Source organism: Nyctereutes procyonoides, unplaced genomic scaffold (assembly GCF_905146905.1).
Source record: "Nyctereutes procyonoides isolate TBG_1078 unplaced genomic scaffold, NYPRO_anot_genome, whole genome shotgun sequence".
NCBI lineage: Eukaryota > Metazoa > Chordata > Mammalia > Carnivora > Canidae > Nyctereutes > Nyctereutes procyonoides.
This window is the reverse complement of record NW_026575051.1, coordinates 6,195,726-6,213,066: the sequence shown is the minus strand read 5'-3', so window position 1 is coordinate 6,213,066 and position 17,341 is coordinate 6,195,726. Positions and strand designations below refer to the sequence as shown.

Here is a 17,341-nt window from a genome sequence, read left to right as displayed (position 1 = left end):
CTAACCCTGTTTTCACCTACGGCGGTGGTTCAGTGTTCTCAGCGACTTTATTAACATAGCTACTGTGGATCATGAGAGCTGACTGTTAGTAGCGCCTTCTGTATGTCTGGCCCACCCTATGACTTTCTTTGACATGGTCTCAAATATTCCTCACAATATCCTAGAAAAAAAGCTTTTTGTCTTGGGTCTCTATCAGTCATGTACATGTTGAAGTTGGCTGGTTCTTCTACCACGTTCTTACCCCTGATAGATGTCTGATTAGTTGGGTACTTTGTGGTCACATTTTTTTCAAGGAGGCCAATAATTTTCCCCGATGACTATATTTTGTCCTTGCCAGTTTCAAAGAGAAAATACTTACTCCCTTGAAATTTGTTCCCAAATCTCCTACAACTTTATATAATGAAAAACATCAAGCATACAGAAAAGTTGAAGAAATAGTGAAATGAACATTCCTAAACTCTTCGAAGATTTGTTGCATGAGAAAGTGATCAGGGATGCCTGGGTGGGTCAGTGGTTGAGCGTCTGCCTTTGACTCAGGTCTTGATATCGGGGTCCTGGGCTCCCCACAGGGAGCCTGCTTCTCCTTCTGCCTGTGTCTCTGCCTCTCTCTGTGTGTGCCTCTCATGAAGAAATAAATAAATAAAATCTTTAAAATAAAAGTGATCAGAGTTATACAGAGTCTAACAATGGAGCTTGGACCAAGGATGGGAAGGTAGCAGAAGACAAACTTTTTTTTTTTTTTTAGATTTTATTTATTTATTCATGAGAGACATAGAGAGAGAGGGGCAGAGACACAGGCAGAGGGAGAAGCAGGCTCCATGCAGGGAGCCCGACGTGGGACTCCATCCTGGGTCTCCAGGATCACGCCCTGGGCCAAAGGTGGCACCAAACCGCTGAGCCACCGGGGCTGCGCAGAAGACAAACTTCAGCTTGAAGCAAGCAAAAATTTTCTGTCTTGCAAGAATGCATATGGGCAGGAACGTAGTGGAGCAGATCCCTAGACCAGATAGGACAAAGGTCTAGACAAACAGCTCAAGTCTGTGAGGGTACAAGCTACTGTTTTGTCTGAGTTCTAGAATGGGCCCAGCATTGTTTTCATGGTGGTTGTGTGGTATTTTGGCCACCTCATGTGTTAACTCAGCATTTGAGGGTGGATCTGAGTGCCCAACATCCATTTGTAATGCGGTTTCTCTGGGAAGATGGGTTGAATTTCAAACTAACGATACACAAACAAACTTTTGAAACATGACCCTAGAGAAGCTGGAGAATTGTCTGTTCTTTTTACTTGTCCTTAAACTCCTTGGTGTGTCCCAGCTACACTCCTCCTGCCACTGCTCTGGGATTTGGGGACAAGTCTGTGTTTACCTTATTAAATGATGATTTCTACACTTCAAATTCCAGCATGGGTCTGACCAGACAGGAAGGAAGAAGACCTGAGATCTGGCCTCCCACCTGAGTCAGATTTTCCCACCCCAGCTCCATGATTTTTGTCTAAAGTAAACGCCTAGGGTGATAGACAATCCTCCTCATGGAGAACCTGCCCTGACACTTTTAGTCAACTTTCTCTTCTTTGACCTCTAGTCACTATTTGTATTTGTACACTGCAGACAACATATTTTTGGTGCGTGGTTACAGATGATTTTAGCATTTGATTATGTATCGTCTTGTCTGTTCTCCAGATGTCCCATGAGCCTCACTCTTGTCAGAAGATTGTAAAATCTTGACCTTACATCTGTCCCTAACTATTCATCTTTTGGGATCTCTATAAAACCAAGGGCAGTGGCAGCATAGTGTATAAGGGAAAGTCCTAGACTAGGAGATACATAAACTTAGAATCCTATTCTCTGCCATTTCCTAGCCATGTGACATTTTGGTAAATTATTTAATCCCTCAGTCTTGGTTTTCTCACTTCTGAAAGGGAAATGATTATACACTTGTAAAGTGTTTGTCACATGCTAGACACCCAACAAACGGTTATCCTCACAAATGAGCCCATGTTCTATGACACCATTTAAATGAAATTCTAGAACAGGCAAAACTAATCTATAGCAACAGAAAGTACATCAGTGGTTGCCTGGGGCCAGAGGGGGTGAGATGGACAGATAGACTGCAAAGGACCAAGGGAACATTTGGGGAGTGGTGGTAGAAATGTTCTATACCTTAATTGTGATGGTGGTTACATGGATGTGTATGTTTTTCAAAATATGTCCAACCATGCACTTAAAATGGTGCTATTTAGTGTGTGTAAATGATCCTTCACTAAAGTTGGTTTAAAAAAAAAAGAGTGTGACACACTCCTGATTTCGGCTCAGGTTGTGATCTCAGGGCTGTAGGATCGAGCCCCATGTCAGGCTCCACGCTCAGTACAGAGTCTGCTTGTCCCTCTCCCTCTGCTCCTTCCCCCATTTGTGCTTGCTCTCTCAAATAAATCTATAAAATCTCAAAAAAAAAAAAAAGTTCATTCCTTTCCTTTCTCCACCAACGAAAATGTGTTATATTAAGGAACATATCCTAGGGGCACCTGGGAGGCTCAGTCAGTTGAAGCTCAGGTCATGATCTCATGGCTCATGGGATCGAGCCCTATGACCGATCTACACTCAGCAGGGAGTCGGCTTGAAGGTGCTCTCCCTCTACCCCACTCTTCACTCGCTTTCTTTCTCTGTCTCTCTCTAAAAAATAAATTAATTGGGGCATCTGGGTGGCACAATTGATTAAGCAAACAACTCTTGATTTCAGCTCAGGTCATAATCTCAGGGTCATGAGATCCAGCCCTGCCTTGGACTCTGTGCTCAATGAGGAGTCTGCTTGAGACACACTCTCCCTCTTCCTCTGTCCCTCCCCACTGCTCTCTCACTCTCTCAAAAATAAATACATATTTTTTAATAATTAATTAATCAATTAATTTTTAAAAGGGACACATTCCAGAGCCAAATATGCATTTTACATTTTTTTTTAATTTTTATTTATTTATGATAGTCACACACACACAGAGAGAGAGAGAGAGAGGCAGAGACACAGGCAGAGGGAGAAGCAGGCTCCATGCACTGGGAGCCAGACGTGGGATTCGATCCCGGGTCTCCAAGATCGCGCCCTGGGCCAAAGGCAGGCGCCAAACCACTGTGCCACCCAGGGATCCCGCATTTTACATTTTTCATTCTAGATTATTTATATTGGGATGCCTGGGTGGCTCAGTAGTTGAGCGTCTGCCTTCAGCTCAGGGCATGATCCTGGGGTTCTGGGATCAAGTTCCACATCGGGCTCCCTGTGAGGGGCTTTCTTCTCCCTGTGCCTATGTCTCTGCCTCTCTCTGTGTGTGTGTCTCATGAATGAATAAATAAAATCTTAAAAAAAATAGATAATTCATATTATCATATAATTTTCCTCCATGGACTGATGTAAATTAATGAGAATGGGTTTGGTATCAAATCTTTTCTTTTCAAATATCTCTCTCTTTTTTAAAAAATATTTATTTATTTATCTATTTATTTTTTTATTTGAGAGAGAGAAAAAGAGGGAGAATGGAGGGGCAGAGGGAAAGGGAGAGAGAAACTTAAGCAGACTCCTCACTGAGCACAGAGCCCAACAAAAGTGGGGAGGGGGCTCGATCTCACAGCCCTGAGATCATGACCTGAACCAAAACCAAGAGTCAGATGCTCAGCCAGCTGAGCCACCCAGGCACCCCTCAAATCTCTCTTTTTAACTGACTTGTACTATGAAGTTGGAGGGACATGTCACAAGGGATGTAAATGCAGACACTGGCACTGAGACACAGTGAAAGGATACTTGAACTACCACATGTTTTCCAAAAATCACCAACTTCAAGGGGAAAAGTATTTTCTGGTGGAATAAAAGCAATGAGGGCTTGGCAAATGGAGTGGCCTAAGGGAGCCTGCCATGGGTGTCTACTGCCACCTTCATCCTCCATCTTGGCACATGACTCCTCTGTTCCTCTATGGTGGGGGGTGGGGAACACACCAAATGTCTTTTAAGCAATTTCCCTGGAATCTGCTCATTGATCATAACTTTGTTATGCGTCTACAGGTAGCTGCAGGAAAATCTGAAGAATTTAGTCTTCCTTCTTAAGGAAGACCATATTGAGGCATCTGACTGGCTCAGCTGATGGAGCATGAGCATGTGACTCTCAATCTCAGGGTCATGAGTTCAAGCCCCACATTGGGCATAGGGTCTACTTTTAAAATAATAATAATAATAAATTTAATTAAATTTTTAAAATATAGGGGCACCTGTGTGGCTCAGTGGTTGAGCCATCTGCCTTCGGCTCAAGACTTGTTCCCAGAGTCCTGGGATTGAGTCCTGCATTGGGATCCCTGCAGGGCTCCTGTTTCTCCCTCTGCCTATGTCTTTGCCTCTCTCTGTGTCTCTCATGAATAAATAAATAAAATCTTTAAAAAACATTTTTTAAATATATATTAAAGAAGGCCATATGATGAGCTAAAAATACCAAGGAAGAAAGGATAATGGATTGGCCTAGGCAACAATTAATCTCTGCCCAAAGCCTTATCTAGTAATAGAATATTTCATATATAGTGGTAGAAAATTACAAATTACACAAATTAATAATGTACTTCCATATCACAGCCATATCAAAATGATTATATTTATGTATAGTTCTTGAAATGGAAACTTTTCATTAACACATTGTTAAGGGGGAGGGGGAGAAACAAGTTACTAAAATTTAAGCTCTGTTCTGTAGAAGTATATATAGATAATATGTGTGCATATATAGGGGCGTCTGGGTGGCACAGTTGAGCATCAGACTCGGTTTTGGGTTAGGTCATGATCTCAGGGTCATGAGATGGAGCCCCAGGTCGGGCTTTGTGCTCTACTTAAGAATCTCTCCCGCTCCCTCTGCCCTTCCCCCACCTCTCTTTCTCTAAGATATATAAATAAATCTAAAATATGTATGTATATATAAAAATATTATATATGGATCGATGGATGGATACATATGTGACACCTGGGTGTGCTAAAAATGATTTCATCACGTAGTTTTAATCCACTTTATACCATTATAAAAATGGTATTTTTTTTACTAAAAAGCATGTCTCAGAGACGCATAGGTGGCTCAGGGGTTGAGGGTCTGCCTTTGGCCCAGGGCATGATCACAGAGTCCCAGGATCGTCCCACGTCGGGCTCCCTGCATGGAGCCTGCTTCTCCCCCTGCCTGTGTCTCTGCCGCTCTCTCTCTCTCTGTGTCTCTCATGGATAAATAAAATATTTTAAAAAATAAAAAGCATTCATCATTTTTATAAGAGGAAGGGAAAAAAAACCTTTTCATTTGGAAAACGTGTGCATCTGTGTCTCTTGGGAACTTCATGAGTGGCTCTGAGAGACAAGCTAAGGCAGGATAGGATTCAGAGGCTGGAAAGGTATCCACCGTCTTCCTGCAGTCACATGAGTGATCCTGGGTTCCAGGCTCCCGGGAGCCCCTGGCAGTGGACGCAGGAAGCAATCGATCCCCGGCCTGGAGCTCAGAGGAGGTCTGTGCTGACTTCATGGGACTCCTCATGGAGAAGATGCTGGGTGAAGCCCCGGGACCAGGCACAATGCTGCCCCAATGTGCTGGAGTCTTCCCTTTGCCCCTCCAGGACCGCTCCCGGTGCTTCTCCAGGTCGCTCTGCGCCCCCAGAGGCTGACTTATGTGGCCGGCCCCACAGCAGACTCCCAACCCTCTGGCACCCCCTGAGTCCAGCCAGTGGGACGCCCAGGGAGGAGATCAGAGGATCAAGGACAGAGCAGCGGGAGTATGTACTTCTCTGCCTCAGCCACACACCCAGGCACCCACCCGCACGCACCCCCACCCCCACCCCCACTCCAGCCTGTGGGGTCACTAAGGCAGACTGCTTCTCTTGAATGAAGGTCACAGCGCCCGCCAGGCGGGCTTCTCCACGCTGGTGTGGCTCCAGGACCGGCCTGCCTCTCCCCTCCAGGCCAGGGTACAGCACTGCCCCTCGAGCTTTGCCAACACCTGCCCCACACCTTTGTAAATTGCTCTGTTTTCGCGCTCTCCTCGCATTACCCAGTGTGGCAGGTGGGGTCTGTTTCTGGCCAGGGTCCTGACCCACACAGGGACTTGCGGGGGGGTGGGAGGGAGGAAGAGAAAGAACACCCCAGTTCAAAGGCAAGGAGAGGGAGAGGAAACTGGGCGGAAGCCACGAAGAAGTCGAAGGCAAACCAGGGGTTATGAAATCAGAGGAGGAGTCTGGCAGAGGAGGGAGGGTTAGGGAGGCTGCTGGATCTCCAAGGATTGAGATGGGCCCTCCGGAGGGGGAGCCGGGAAGAAGAATGAAGAGAATTGGGTGGGTGGTTCTGGAGGAGGAGAAGATAGGAGAGGAAGAGTGGTGAGAGAAAGGAGTGGGGCAGAAGAGGGATTCAGGGCAGAGGCAGGACAGGGAGGACAGCGGCCACACAGGGAAGGAATAGGACTCTCGTCCAGGTGGGGCAAGCAGGTAGCAGCTGCAAGAACGAGTGTGGATGGGCAGTGGCACAGGCATATCCATATGTACACGCCGTACTCTATGTACACACCAACACGCCCACATATACACCACCGTGCTTTACCACACACACCAAAGATACATTTATCTGCACTCGGCCATGGCCACACCATGTCATCATTCCTACACCATGCCAGATACACACACCACCAGATTCACTCCCCTACACACACCACACACACATCACTACCTGCACAACAGTCACTGCTAAATCCGAAGATCTCCTCAGGATCCCATACAACATCAGATCTTCCCTTTGCTGTGATATTTGCCTATTTGCCGGCATTATGTTGAATGCTGAAGGGGGCAAACAAGGAAAGTCTGGTCCTATCTACTTATACATAAGGAGGGAGTTCTCAGCATGGTGCTGGGTACAACTCCATGGATAAATCTGGAATGGCTACACAGTCACTGGCTTTCACCTTAGGGTATTAAGCGAGGTCTACACCTAGCTGTGTGTGCTGACTTCCTAAGTGATTTAACCCAGGGCTCCCCTAAAGAGTGGCCTCCACTTGGCAGCACCTGGCTCAGCTCAGGTCTTGATCTCAGGGTCATGAGTTCAAGCCCCATGATGCTGGGCATGCAGCCTACTTACAACAAAACAAAACAAAAACATACAAACAACAACAACCGACCACAATCCAAAGTCTTGTCCGTAAAATGGAATATTCTAGAGTGAAAACAAACCATGAGCTACAATGTACATGAGTCTTTGTAACACTGCATTGAGTGAAAAGAGCAAGTCCCAGGTCACTACATACATACACAAATGATACTCTTTTAATAAAGTTCAAGAGCTAAAACTAGACATGTCATAATTTAGGAACATGTGCTCATAAAATAGAAAACTTTTTTATTTTTTTATTTTTATTTTTTTTAACTTTTTTAAAGATGTTAAGAGAATGTTAAACAAAATTTCAGACAGCAAATCGCATCTGGGAAAGGCAAGGAGCAGACGAAGAGAGGAGCACCTAGATAGACGGTTGTCTGTCTGCTTCTCGAGTTGGGTGGTGGTTCACCCAGTAGAATGAAATCTAATAATAACAGGAGGCCATGCTTGGACCTTGAGAATATATCATGAACCAAGGATAATGATTAATCCAATTCCGTGCATCGGATATCCTGTTAATGATAAATAAAAATAAAGCTTGACCCCAGTTCTGCTTATTTTTGCACTTCCTCCCACAGCGATGCTGAGGGGTCACTGCAACCTTGCTCTTGGCAATCGGGGTTACTAGCGCAAGGCTGGGCAGGAAGTGAACTGGGGGCTGAGGCCATATCTGCTTTAACACTGTTGTCGATAGGTCCTTTGTGGTGAGGGTTTCCAAGAACCAGCCGAGCAGTTGAAGGAGCTAAGCAACATTTACAAGAAATGTGCCCCTGCCCCACCCCTAACCCTCCTTCCCCCCTCCTCCCCTTTCTCCTCCCTTTACCGCCTCCAACTCTTCCTCTTCAGCCTGGCTCAAGTGAAGCATAGCAAACTAGAGCCAACAATAAATATTTCTACAGAATGGAACGGCTTCCCCGACTCTCTGAAGTCTGGGGAAAGACCGTCTTGACTTCCAGATCCTGGATCCTGAAGGGAACTTGAGATGACTAACCCACACAAACATCTTTTAAGTGGCACTGTATCAGAGTGGTAATGAACATGGACTGCTTGGGTCCAAACTCTGACCTGGCCAGTTCTTAGGTGCGTGACCTCTGACATGGTACTGGACGCTCTGCACCTCAGTTTCCCTCATCTGTAAAATGGGGATAAACAGGATCTACCTCATGGAGAGTTGTAAGATTAGCACAAAGAACAGCGCACGGCACACAGGAGGCAATAAATGAATGTCGGCTTTTATCCCTAAATGTTATGAAACATGTAGGTCGACTGCAGGGGTTAGCAAACTTTTTCTGTAAGGGCCAGATAGTGAATTATTTTTCCCTTTGCTAAACATAAGGACTTTGTCACAACTACTCAACTCTGCCATTGTAGCACAAAAGCGGCCTTAGAGGACATATAAACAGATGAGCTTTATTTATGAGTGCTGACAATTACATTTCATATAATCTTTACATGTTATAAAATATTACTCCTCGTTCAATCTTTTTTCGACCACTTAAGAATTATAAAGCCCAGTCTTGGGATGCATGGGTGGCTCAGCGGTTAAGTGTCTGCCTTTTGTTCATGGCATGATCCCGGGGTCCCGGGATCGTGTCCCACGTCGGGTGCCCTGCGAGGAGCCTGCTTCTCCCTCTGCCTGTGTCTCTGCCTCTTTCTGTGTGTGTCTCTCATGAATAAATAATAAAATCTTAAAAACAAAAAAACAGTTTTTTTGTTCCTCTTAAAAACAAAAAACCCAGTCTTAGCTTGCAGGCTGTACAAACCCAGGTGCTGTGCCAGACTCGGTCGGTTGGCCATAGTCTGCTGATCCTTGGTTGAATAGGGGAAAAATTAGCCTCTCTGGATTTCTTAGCTCAATCTGCAGATGAACAAAGGCTTATCCTTCAGGGCCAGTTGAAATGGTGCTTCTTCTCTGAAGTTTTCCCAGATCACCTAGTCAAGGGCAGTAATAACCACACCTCCTGCCTCCTATGTGATAAACACAAATTTTGTTTGTTACTTTTTAAAATTTCTCATGGGGATCCCTGGCTACCTCAGTTGGTAGAACACGACACTCTTGACCTCAGGGTCATGAGTTCAAGCCTGACATTGGGTGTAGGGTTTACTTTTAAACATAAATTAAAATTTAAAAAAATTATCAGGGAATATTTAAGACAAACCAAAAAGATACAAAGAATAAAACAGGGTGCCTAGTTGGCTCAGTTGTTGATCTCAGAGTCATGAGTTTAAGCCCTACGTTGGGCTTTGAGCCTACTTTAAAACAACAGAAAGAATGTGAACACCTTAGTCTTTATCAACTAGCCTCTGAAATAAAGCATTGCCCAGATAGTCAAAGGCCTCTGTGCAGATACCCATCCCCAAATCATAGCTTCCCTTCCTCCTCCCCAGAGGTAATGACCACTGTTCTAGCTCTGGAAATCTATTGCCCACTCTGTTTCAGTACTTTCACCACATCTATATGCATCCCTAAGCAGGAGATGGTAGTGTTTGTTTGCAAGTAGCACACCTGTTATTTAATCCTATCTTCCTAAAAATCCAGTCAAGGAATACCTCTATTTAGAAATTAGTCTCACAGGCTCTAGGAACTTGTCTGAGGGACCCAAGCCATGGTGGTAATCAAAGCTCAAGGCTGAGTCCCCAAGCCGATGTTTATAACCATCACTCCCCTTATCACGCCCCCCGAATTCCTGTGGCCATACAGTGGTATTAGTCATCGACTCCCTTTCCACATTAGATCATCAGCTGCCTGTGAGAAGAGATTAAATGTGCTTCGACTCTTTCCATACAACCCCTAATATCCTGCATCCAAAAGGAGCACAGTATTTCTTCAAAAAGACACTGTCTTCCATCACCCCTGGAACAGCGTCAATAGAGGATGGGGAAACTGCCAGAAGTTCACTTCAAGGCAGAGGTGGGTGGGGCTTTGCAAGATTTCATTAGAAGTTTGGAGCAACTTGTAAGTGTTCAAATGTCAACTTTACTGGAAAGGATGAGGCATACAACACTCCTGCTCCACGAGATTGAGAGTTCGGGTGGGGGTAGGGAGAAAAGAGGAACTCAAGAAATCAGCCCCCCAAACCCAGAAATCCTTCCTTTCTTTCCTGCAGCCACAGGGGCGCTGAGCTAGGGCTTGGGATCTGGTCCAAACTTAAGGACAGACATCAAGGGATAAGTGTTGTGGCCTGGCCCCTCGAGCAACTGAACAAGACAGCATCTAACCAGTGTCCAAAGGGTGTGTGTGTGCATTGAGGGGAAGGAGCAAAGATGACCCATGAGGAAGGAAGAATGTTAGAACTGCTGCTGATGCTTGCTTATTTAGAAAAAACAAACCAACATTTACTAATACTTAATATGCAAATTAGCAGCACAGGCTCCAGCATGCTGCCTATCAGGATGACTTTACACCACGTATCCCAAGTGGGTTCATAGGTTCCACCATCCAATTTAAACTCAACTCTCACAACAGCCCCCCAGCCCCACCCTGGCTGGATTGGTAGAGTTTGTGACTCTTGGTCTCTGAGAGTTCGAGCCCCATGTCAGGGGTAGTTGACTTAAAAAAAATTAAATGACTGTAACAAAAAGAACAAGGAAGGGGCTTAAGCAGACTCCTGTAAAGAAACCACAGATTTAAAAACATTAATCCCAGCACAAGCAGGAAGATGGCACGGCTACATTTCATCTACTCCCCATCATAAGCTCTGTGTAGAGCACATTGGTGGGGAAAACCCAAGGCTGCTTAGGTAAAAAAAATATTTCCACCCGTCTGCTACTCATGACTCAACCCCACACAAAAGGTGAAGGGAACTTGAATGGGGAACTGAAGAGTAATACAGGTATCTGGTTTTTTAGTAAGCTTAACACGTGTCAAGTGTATGTGCCCAACACGTTACACTGGTGGGAAAGACCGCTGGAAAAAAGCTTCCACTGTCAGTTTAGCAATAGAGCTGTTTGCTATCTCTGGGTCAGCCGTCTGATAGAACTTTCCGCGATGATGGAAATGTTCTATAGTTCCACTGCCCCTAGTCACAAGCGGTTCTCCCGTGAAATGTGACTAGCGCAACCAGGCAACCAGTCACACATGCTGCGTTAGTGCAGCTCTAGAAGTTGCCATCAGGGAATAGAGGTTGGAGCTCTCAGGCCAAATTTTGTCTACATCCTTACTTCAGAAGGGTGGCTATCCCGTGAGTCCTGTGGAAGGAAACTAGGTTGAGGCTTCAAGTTCTCTTTTCTCCCAGGATAGGATCTAGGCACTTCCCAAGAGTTAAATCAAGTGAGCCCTCTGCATGGACACTTCGAAGCCACGGAGTTAAGACAAAAGGTTTTTATTCAAAAAACGCCAAGTATAAAAAAAAAAAAAATAAGATCTCTTTTATTCCCCTGTACAGTATTTCACTCAGATAAAACCAGCAGGCTACATACTGCTCAAAACACAGCCCCAGAGAGGATCCGGAAGGCACACCATCCAGAACTGCTTTTCATATATCTATCCTATGTACACTAGTCAGCGATGCCCCTCCCCCACACCCCACGGAACCCATCCCCACTCTGGTGAAAGTTGGTGAGGGGCCCCTGCAGCAGTCAGGGATCTGTAGCAGCTGTCCCGCCTGAGTCCCGTCACCCTACGTTCAGAGCAAGCCCTCGCCCAAAGGTCCCCAAGTCAGAGGAGGAAAGGAGGAAAGAAAACTATGGCAGCAGCTGTGGAAGCTTGGAGCAGGAAAAGGAACCAAATAAATAAATAAATAAATACATAACGTTGACCTCCAGGTTAGAATGCGCATCTTTCAAAAAAAAAAAAAAAACCCAAGAACAAAAAAAAAAAAAAGAAACAAAAATGAAACAGGTAAAATAACTTAAAGGCAAAATTAAAAAAGATTAGATCAACTACAATCCTTTTGTACACTACCATGCCAACTGTACACACATTTACAGTTTTTTCTGTTGATTTGCATTGTTTGTGCATTGTGTGTGTGTGTGTGTGTGTGTGTGTGTGTGTGGTCTTGGCTTTGAAACAGTTAAGTAAAAACCAAAAAGGAAGACCAGTTCACTCGGGAGTTTTACTAAAGGAGGCAGAAAAGGGCAGGTGGCTCAGCATTTGGCCCTGTAGCCTCTTCCAATGGCACCTTTCATATGAAGGATGGGGGGAGGGGGACAGGAGAGAAAAATAGGGAACCAAACCCAGGCAGATTTTTGGAGAAGCAGCAGGTAAAAGAGGCAAGTTCAAGTATTTCTCCCAGCACAGCCGGAGTCCCCACAGAAGGCACTCAGAAGAGTCGGAAGAGGTGACAGGGACTTAAAATGGTGCTAGTCCTATATCCCACCCCAACCCGTTTTCCCCCTACCCGACCCATCGCGGCATTCGGCAGAACTTGTGATGAAGGGAACAATTCCATGGCAGGGTTCTGACCCCCCCTCCCCCCACCCCCAGGATTTTGCAGAGTCCAGGGACGCTGGACATCTGTGAGAAGAACAGAGCATCTACGGGAAGAGTTGAGGTCTAGGACACCTGGAGTGGAGTCTCCTTCCCCTCCATGTTGGGAGGCAGCCTCCAGGGGCCTGGGGTCTGGAATGAGTTGTAAATGTTGTTCCTGTTATCAAGCACTGTCCTGCTTGGCGAGAAGTGTCACTGGTACTCAGGAAGCTGGAAACAGACGCTTCCCCTCCCTCGAGCATCTGACGAGCATCTGATGGGGAGGGGAGAACCTGCCAGAAAAGCTGCTATTTGCTGGGCCCTGGTGACAGGCTGTGCAGATGGATCTCAGCTGTTTCCTGGGGCAGGAGGACATCTTGCATCCATGGGTGGTTCTGGATTTCTTCGAAGGATGGCCGATCTGATGGTCTCAGGGCCAAGCACCACCTAATGAGATGCTGACACTCTGCAGAAAGCAGGAGAGACAGAGGTTATGAATGACTCAACTTGTTTTTACAATGCAAAGGTCTTGCTAATTTGCTTCCCAGGGACCCAAAGGAGACTAGGAACCTTCTAGAACTCTATTTTTCAATAGTAAGGTATTAACTAAGATCTGGATCCTCTAATCTGCTTTGAGCTTAAAAAAAAAAAAAAAAACAGCTCCCCTCTTAAACCTGTGGTTTTCAGACTTCAATAGCTGAGGCCTTTCCCACGACACCCACTCACTAGAAATAGGAAGAATGATGACAAGGGATTTTGATGAGACATCAGTGAGCATGATGAGGTGATTCAATTCACCTACAACTTACAAATATGAACACCACCCACAATGAGGTCACTGGAACCACAATATTTAGAGAGTCTGCCTTAAGGGAGAAGGCTGAAAGAACCCTCAACTTTTCACCAGCCAGGAGAGTTGAGGAGTCAGGACTGCTGGTACTTTAAAAAAAAAAAAAAAAAAAAAAACCTTCAACAAAAAGACATGGTCTTTTCTTAATATTCTCACACATGCTCTTCTACTGACCTCTCAAAGAATGCTTCGTGCAAATCATTCAATTCCTGAGAGCCAGTTCTCCAGTCATGGGCCCAGGACTCTACTAATAAGCAAGGACTGTGGGGCATCCCCTGGGGAGGTGGAGCTCTCCAAAATTCAAACTGTCCCCCCCTGAAGACTCTTTGACTCCTGCTTCTCAACAAAAGGGCTTCCCAAAAGTTACCTGAAGAGACCCTCTGCCTGAAGAAAACTTGGCCCCGGATGATCTCCTCATCATGTTCAAAAGGAATATCTCCACAGACCATATCATACAGCAGGATCCCCAGAGACCAGACGGCGGCCGACCTGCCATGGTAGCGATGGTAGCGGATCCACTCTGGAGGACTATACACTCGGGTCCCTGTGAGCCGGGGGAATTGAAAAGGAAAACACACTTTTGGCAAAAATAAAACAAAGCAACTAACATACTAAGTAATACTGAGTGACTCCTTAAAACAAAAAATACCACTCCACTTCTCCCAGGACAAGAGCTGGGCTAACTCCATCCCCCCACCCCCAGGGTAAAAGGAGTGGATGAGTGGCTTACAGCATCTCTTCCAACCCAAAGCATTACCCACCCACCTCTCTACCAGCAGACCATAAATCAAAATTCTTTACAAACTGCTCCAAGAAACAAACAGGGCTGGCCACAAACCCAAAGCCTGAGGCGGGTATGCGGTAGGACCACCCACAATGGGATGAATGGATGAATGTCTGCACAATCAAGGGAAGTATCCCACAGACTATCCTTAAAATACATTAAGTTGGCTGGAGCCTGGGTGAGATTCTAGTCTCACCTAGGACCCACTCGAGGGCCCTTACCCAATAAACTCTATCTTAAGTCAGGGCGCCCTTCGGGAGGCCTTCCTCCCCACCCTATGCGTGCAGAGGCAGACACCCACACCCTCTCTTCCCCTCGCAGCAAAGGTAGAGCTGCAGAGCGGGTTTCAGACCACGTGATTCCTGTTTACAAACTTTGGGTTGTAAAAAAAAAAAAAAAGGGTCAGGGCCATCCCGCTTGTGCTCACCAGGGGGCAGCAAAGACTCGGAGGAAAAAACAAGGGAGGACCCGGCCAGCCATTAACTGTTAAATACAAAAAAATGCAGCCCAACCCAGCGTCCTCCAAGGGCAAATAAACACAAACCACAAGCCCCAGTCACAAGTTTTGAAAGGCTGTCGTTTGTTAGGTTAAGCCGCTCAGATGATGACCCACCCTCCTTTGCTTTGATCTCAGGCTCCCAATTCCATCTTTTCTGAAAGAACCCGCTCCAAGCCCCTCCCTAGGATAGGTTTTCATCCTCTCTGCGGAGACACCCAACTAATTTTCAAACCAGCAAGAGATCTTCTTTCACAACATTCATTCCCACTCTCACCCCGCAACGCCAAAAAATAAAAAAAAAAAGGCGACACACTACAAAATAATTTCGTGTAAACTACTGTTTTTCTATTCCTTTATCCGTCCCTAGATCAAAGGGGAGAAAAAAAACCTGCAGCTCTACAAACTAACCTTACAGAAAACTCCTTTGGAACACAAAACAAAAATTACAAAACCGGCATCAGATTTTCATCTCTCCAGCTCTCTCCTCCCTTTCCCCCCACCCTATCCTTTTACTGGCGGGGAAACTGGGTCAGACTTCAGAAATCTGGGCTACGGCGGGTTGCCCACAACCTCTTATTCATCGGGAAAGCTTGGAACCCACTGAATTCCACTTAAAAAATAAAATCATGCCAGAAGCATGACAGGTTCAGCTGGCTGGAAATCTCCGGCTTTACTACGCTGGGAAGCCCTCCCTCGCCCCACCCCTGCCAGCATCGAGCCAGACGGCCCGATGACCTTTACAAAGGGCCGGAGAGGGAAGCCGGCCGAGGCCTCCAGGCAAGGCCGAGTCACCTGGGCAGCTCCCTCCCCGGCAACTCCCGCCCGGAACTGGCTGGCTCACCATCGAAGTCCGTGTAGACCGTGTCCTTGAGCAGCGCCCCCGACCCGAAGTCGATGAGCTTGAGCTCGCCGCGATTGAGGTCGATGAGAATGTTCTCGTCCTTGATGTCGCGGTGGAGCACTCCGCAGTTGTGGCAGTGCCGCACAGCCTCCAGCACCTGCCAGAAAAAGCTGCGGGCCAGCTCCTCCTGCAGGGCGCCCCTTTCCGTGATAAAGTCGAAGAGGTCTTGCACCGGCTCGGGCCTCTCCAGGATCAAGACGAAACTGTCGGGCCTCTCGAACCAGTCCAGGAGCCTAATGACGCCGGAGAAGCCCGAGCTCACCTTCTTCAGCAGGACCACTTCCATGGGCACCCGGGTGCCATTGGGCTGCAGAGGCGAGGGGGCTGCGTGAGCGCGCGAGTCGGAGGGGGCCCCTCACCCCACCCATCCTAGGGGTCGCTCCCTCCAGGGCACTCACCAGCTCGCCCCAGTCGGAAATCCGGTCCTTCTCCACGTGCTTGATGGCCACCTGAAACCATCCCCCCCGAAGAGTCTCCATGAGATCCCCTCGCCGGGGCCGAAACACACCCGGGCGCCCCCAGACCCCCGCCCAGAGCACCCTCCCCGCGGCGGGGCGCCCGCTCACCGGCAAGTTGTCGGCGACACGGATGCCTGAGTAGACCGAGCCGAAGCCGCCGCTGCCCAGTAGCGGGCCCACCTGGTACTGCGACTCCAGGGGCTCCTTCTCCTTGCCTGGGAAAGGGGGAGGCACGGGGGACTCAGCGGCGGCCCGCGAGCTCCCAGCGCCCACCCTGGGGGTCCGGCCGCCTCGCCCTCCCCGTCCGGGGGGACGCTCACCGGGCGCCAGCTTGGTGGCGTGCAGGTCGTTGCAGGGCGCGGCGCGCAGGTGGGCAAGCGAGTTGATTTTGGACAAGAGCATCCCAACCTCCAGGGTGGCGGCGAAGGGGCTGTGCCTGGAGGAGCTGCGGCAGGAGCCGGGGCTGGGGTTGCGCCGGGGGCTGTGCCTACGGCTGGGGCTGAGGCTGCGGGCGGCGTTGCGGCTGCGGCTGCGGCTGCGGCTGGCGCGGAAGGCCGAGGGCGAGTCGGAGGACGACTGGGGGCGCTGCCGGGGCTGGCGGCGGGCGGACACGCCGGCGAGGTCAGGCAGCGCCGGGGGCGGCAGGGTGGGCGGCTCGTGGGGCTCGTGCGGCAGCGCCGCGGCACTGGGAGCTCGTAGCTGCTGCTGCTGCTGCCGGTGCCGCCGCCGCCGCCGCCGCCGCCGCCGCCGCCGCTGCCGCCAAGTCCTCTCGGGCCTCCTCCGCCACCGCGGCCGCTGCAGCAGACGCCCGGCTCGCCCAGCCGCCAGGAGTAAAGGGGCGGAGCGCGCCGGCGGGTGGGGGGGCGCGCGGGCGGGCGGGGATGGGGCGGGGCCTCTCCGGGAGGCCTAGGCGGGGAGCCGGGCTGCCGCGCCGGCGGAGGGAGGAGAGGGGGTGGGGAAGCGGCGGGACGGGGCGACTCCCCTCGGCCCCCGCCCCGCGCGCTCCGTCGCCGCGCCCCGGCCCCGCCCCCGCCGGCGCGCCTCCAGCCAACCACGCGCCGGCTGATCTGCATAACGCGGCGCGCCCCGCCCCCGCCCCGCCCCGCTCTCGCGGTCAGAATGGTCTCTACGCCGCCACGACGTGGCGGGAAGGAAAAGGCGCCAAAATGGAGGGGGAGGGGCGCGGGGCGTGAGGGGAGGTGCGAGCTGGGTGTCGAGCCGCGAGGGAGGGAGGAAGGATGGGGAGGGGCGTACCGATTCAAACCCAAACAATAACAAAGCCATCAAAGGCCGCCCGAGGCCGGCGCTGCGGCT

General features: G+C 48.8%; 1 protein-coding gene across 1 annotated transcript; it reads right to left on the bottom strand.

Annotated features, from left to right (window-relative positions):
- Positions 1-11,471: 11,471 nt before the first annotated feature.
- On the bottom strand, positions 11,472-16,876 carry PIM1 (Pim-1 proto-oncogene, serine/threonine kinase). Its single transcript, XM_055330605.1, has 6 exons — positions 16,348-16,876; positions 16,136-16,242; positions 15,968-16,018; positions 15,510-15,876; positions 13,753-13,929; positions 11,472-13,001 (listed from the first exon to the last, which is right to left on the bottom strand). The coding sequence occupies exons 1-6, from the start codon at positions 16,427-16,429 to the stop codon at positions 12,844-12,846; spliced, it is 942 nt and encodes a 313-aa protein (XP_055186580.1). The 5' UTR covers positions 16,430-16,876; the 3' UTR covers positions 11,472-12,843.
- Positions 16,877-17,341: the final 465 nt, after the last annotated feature.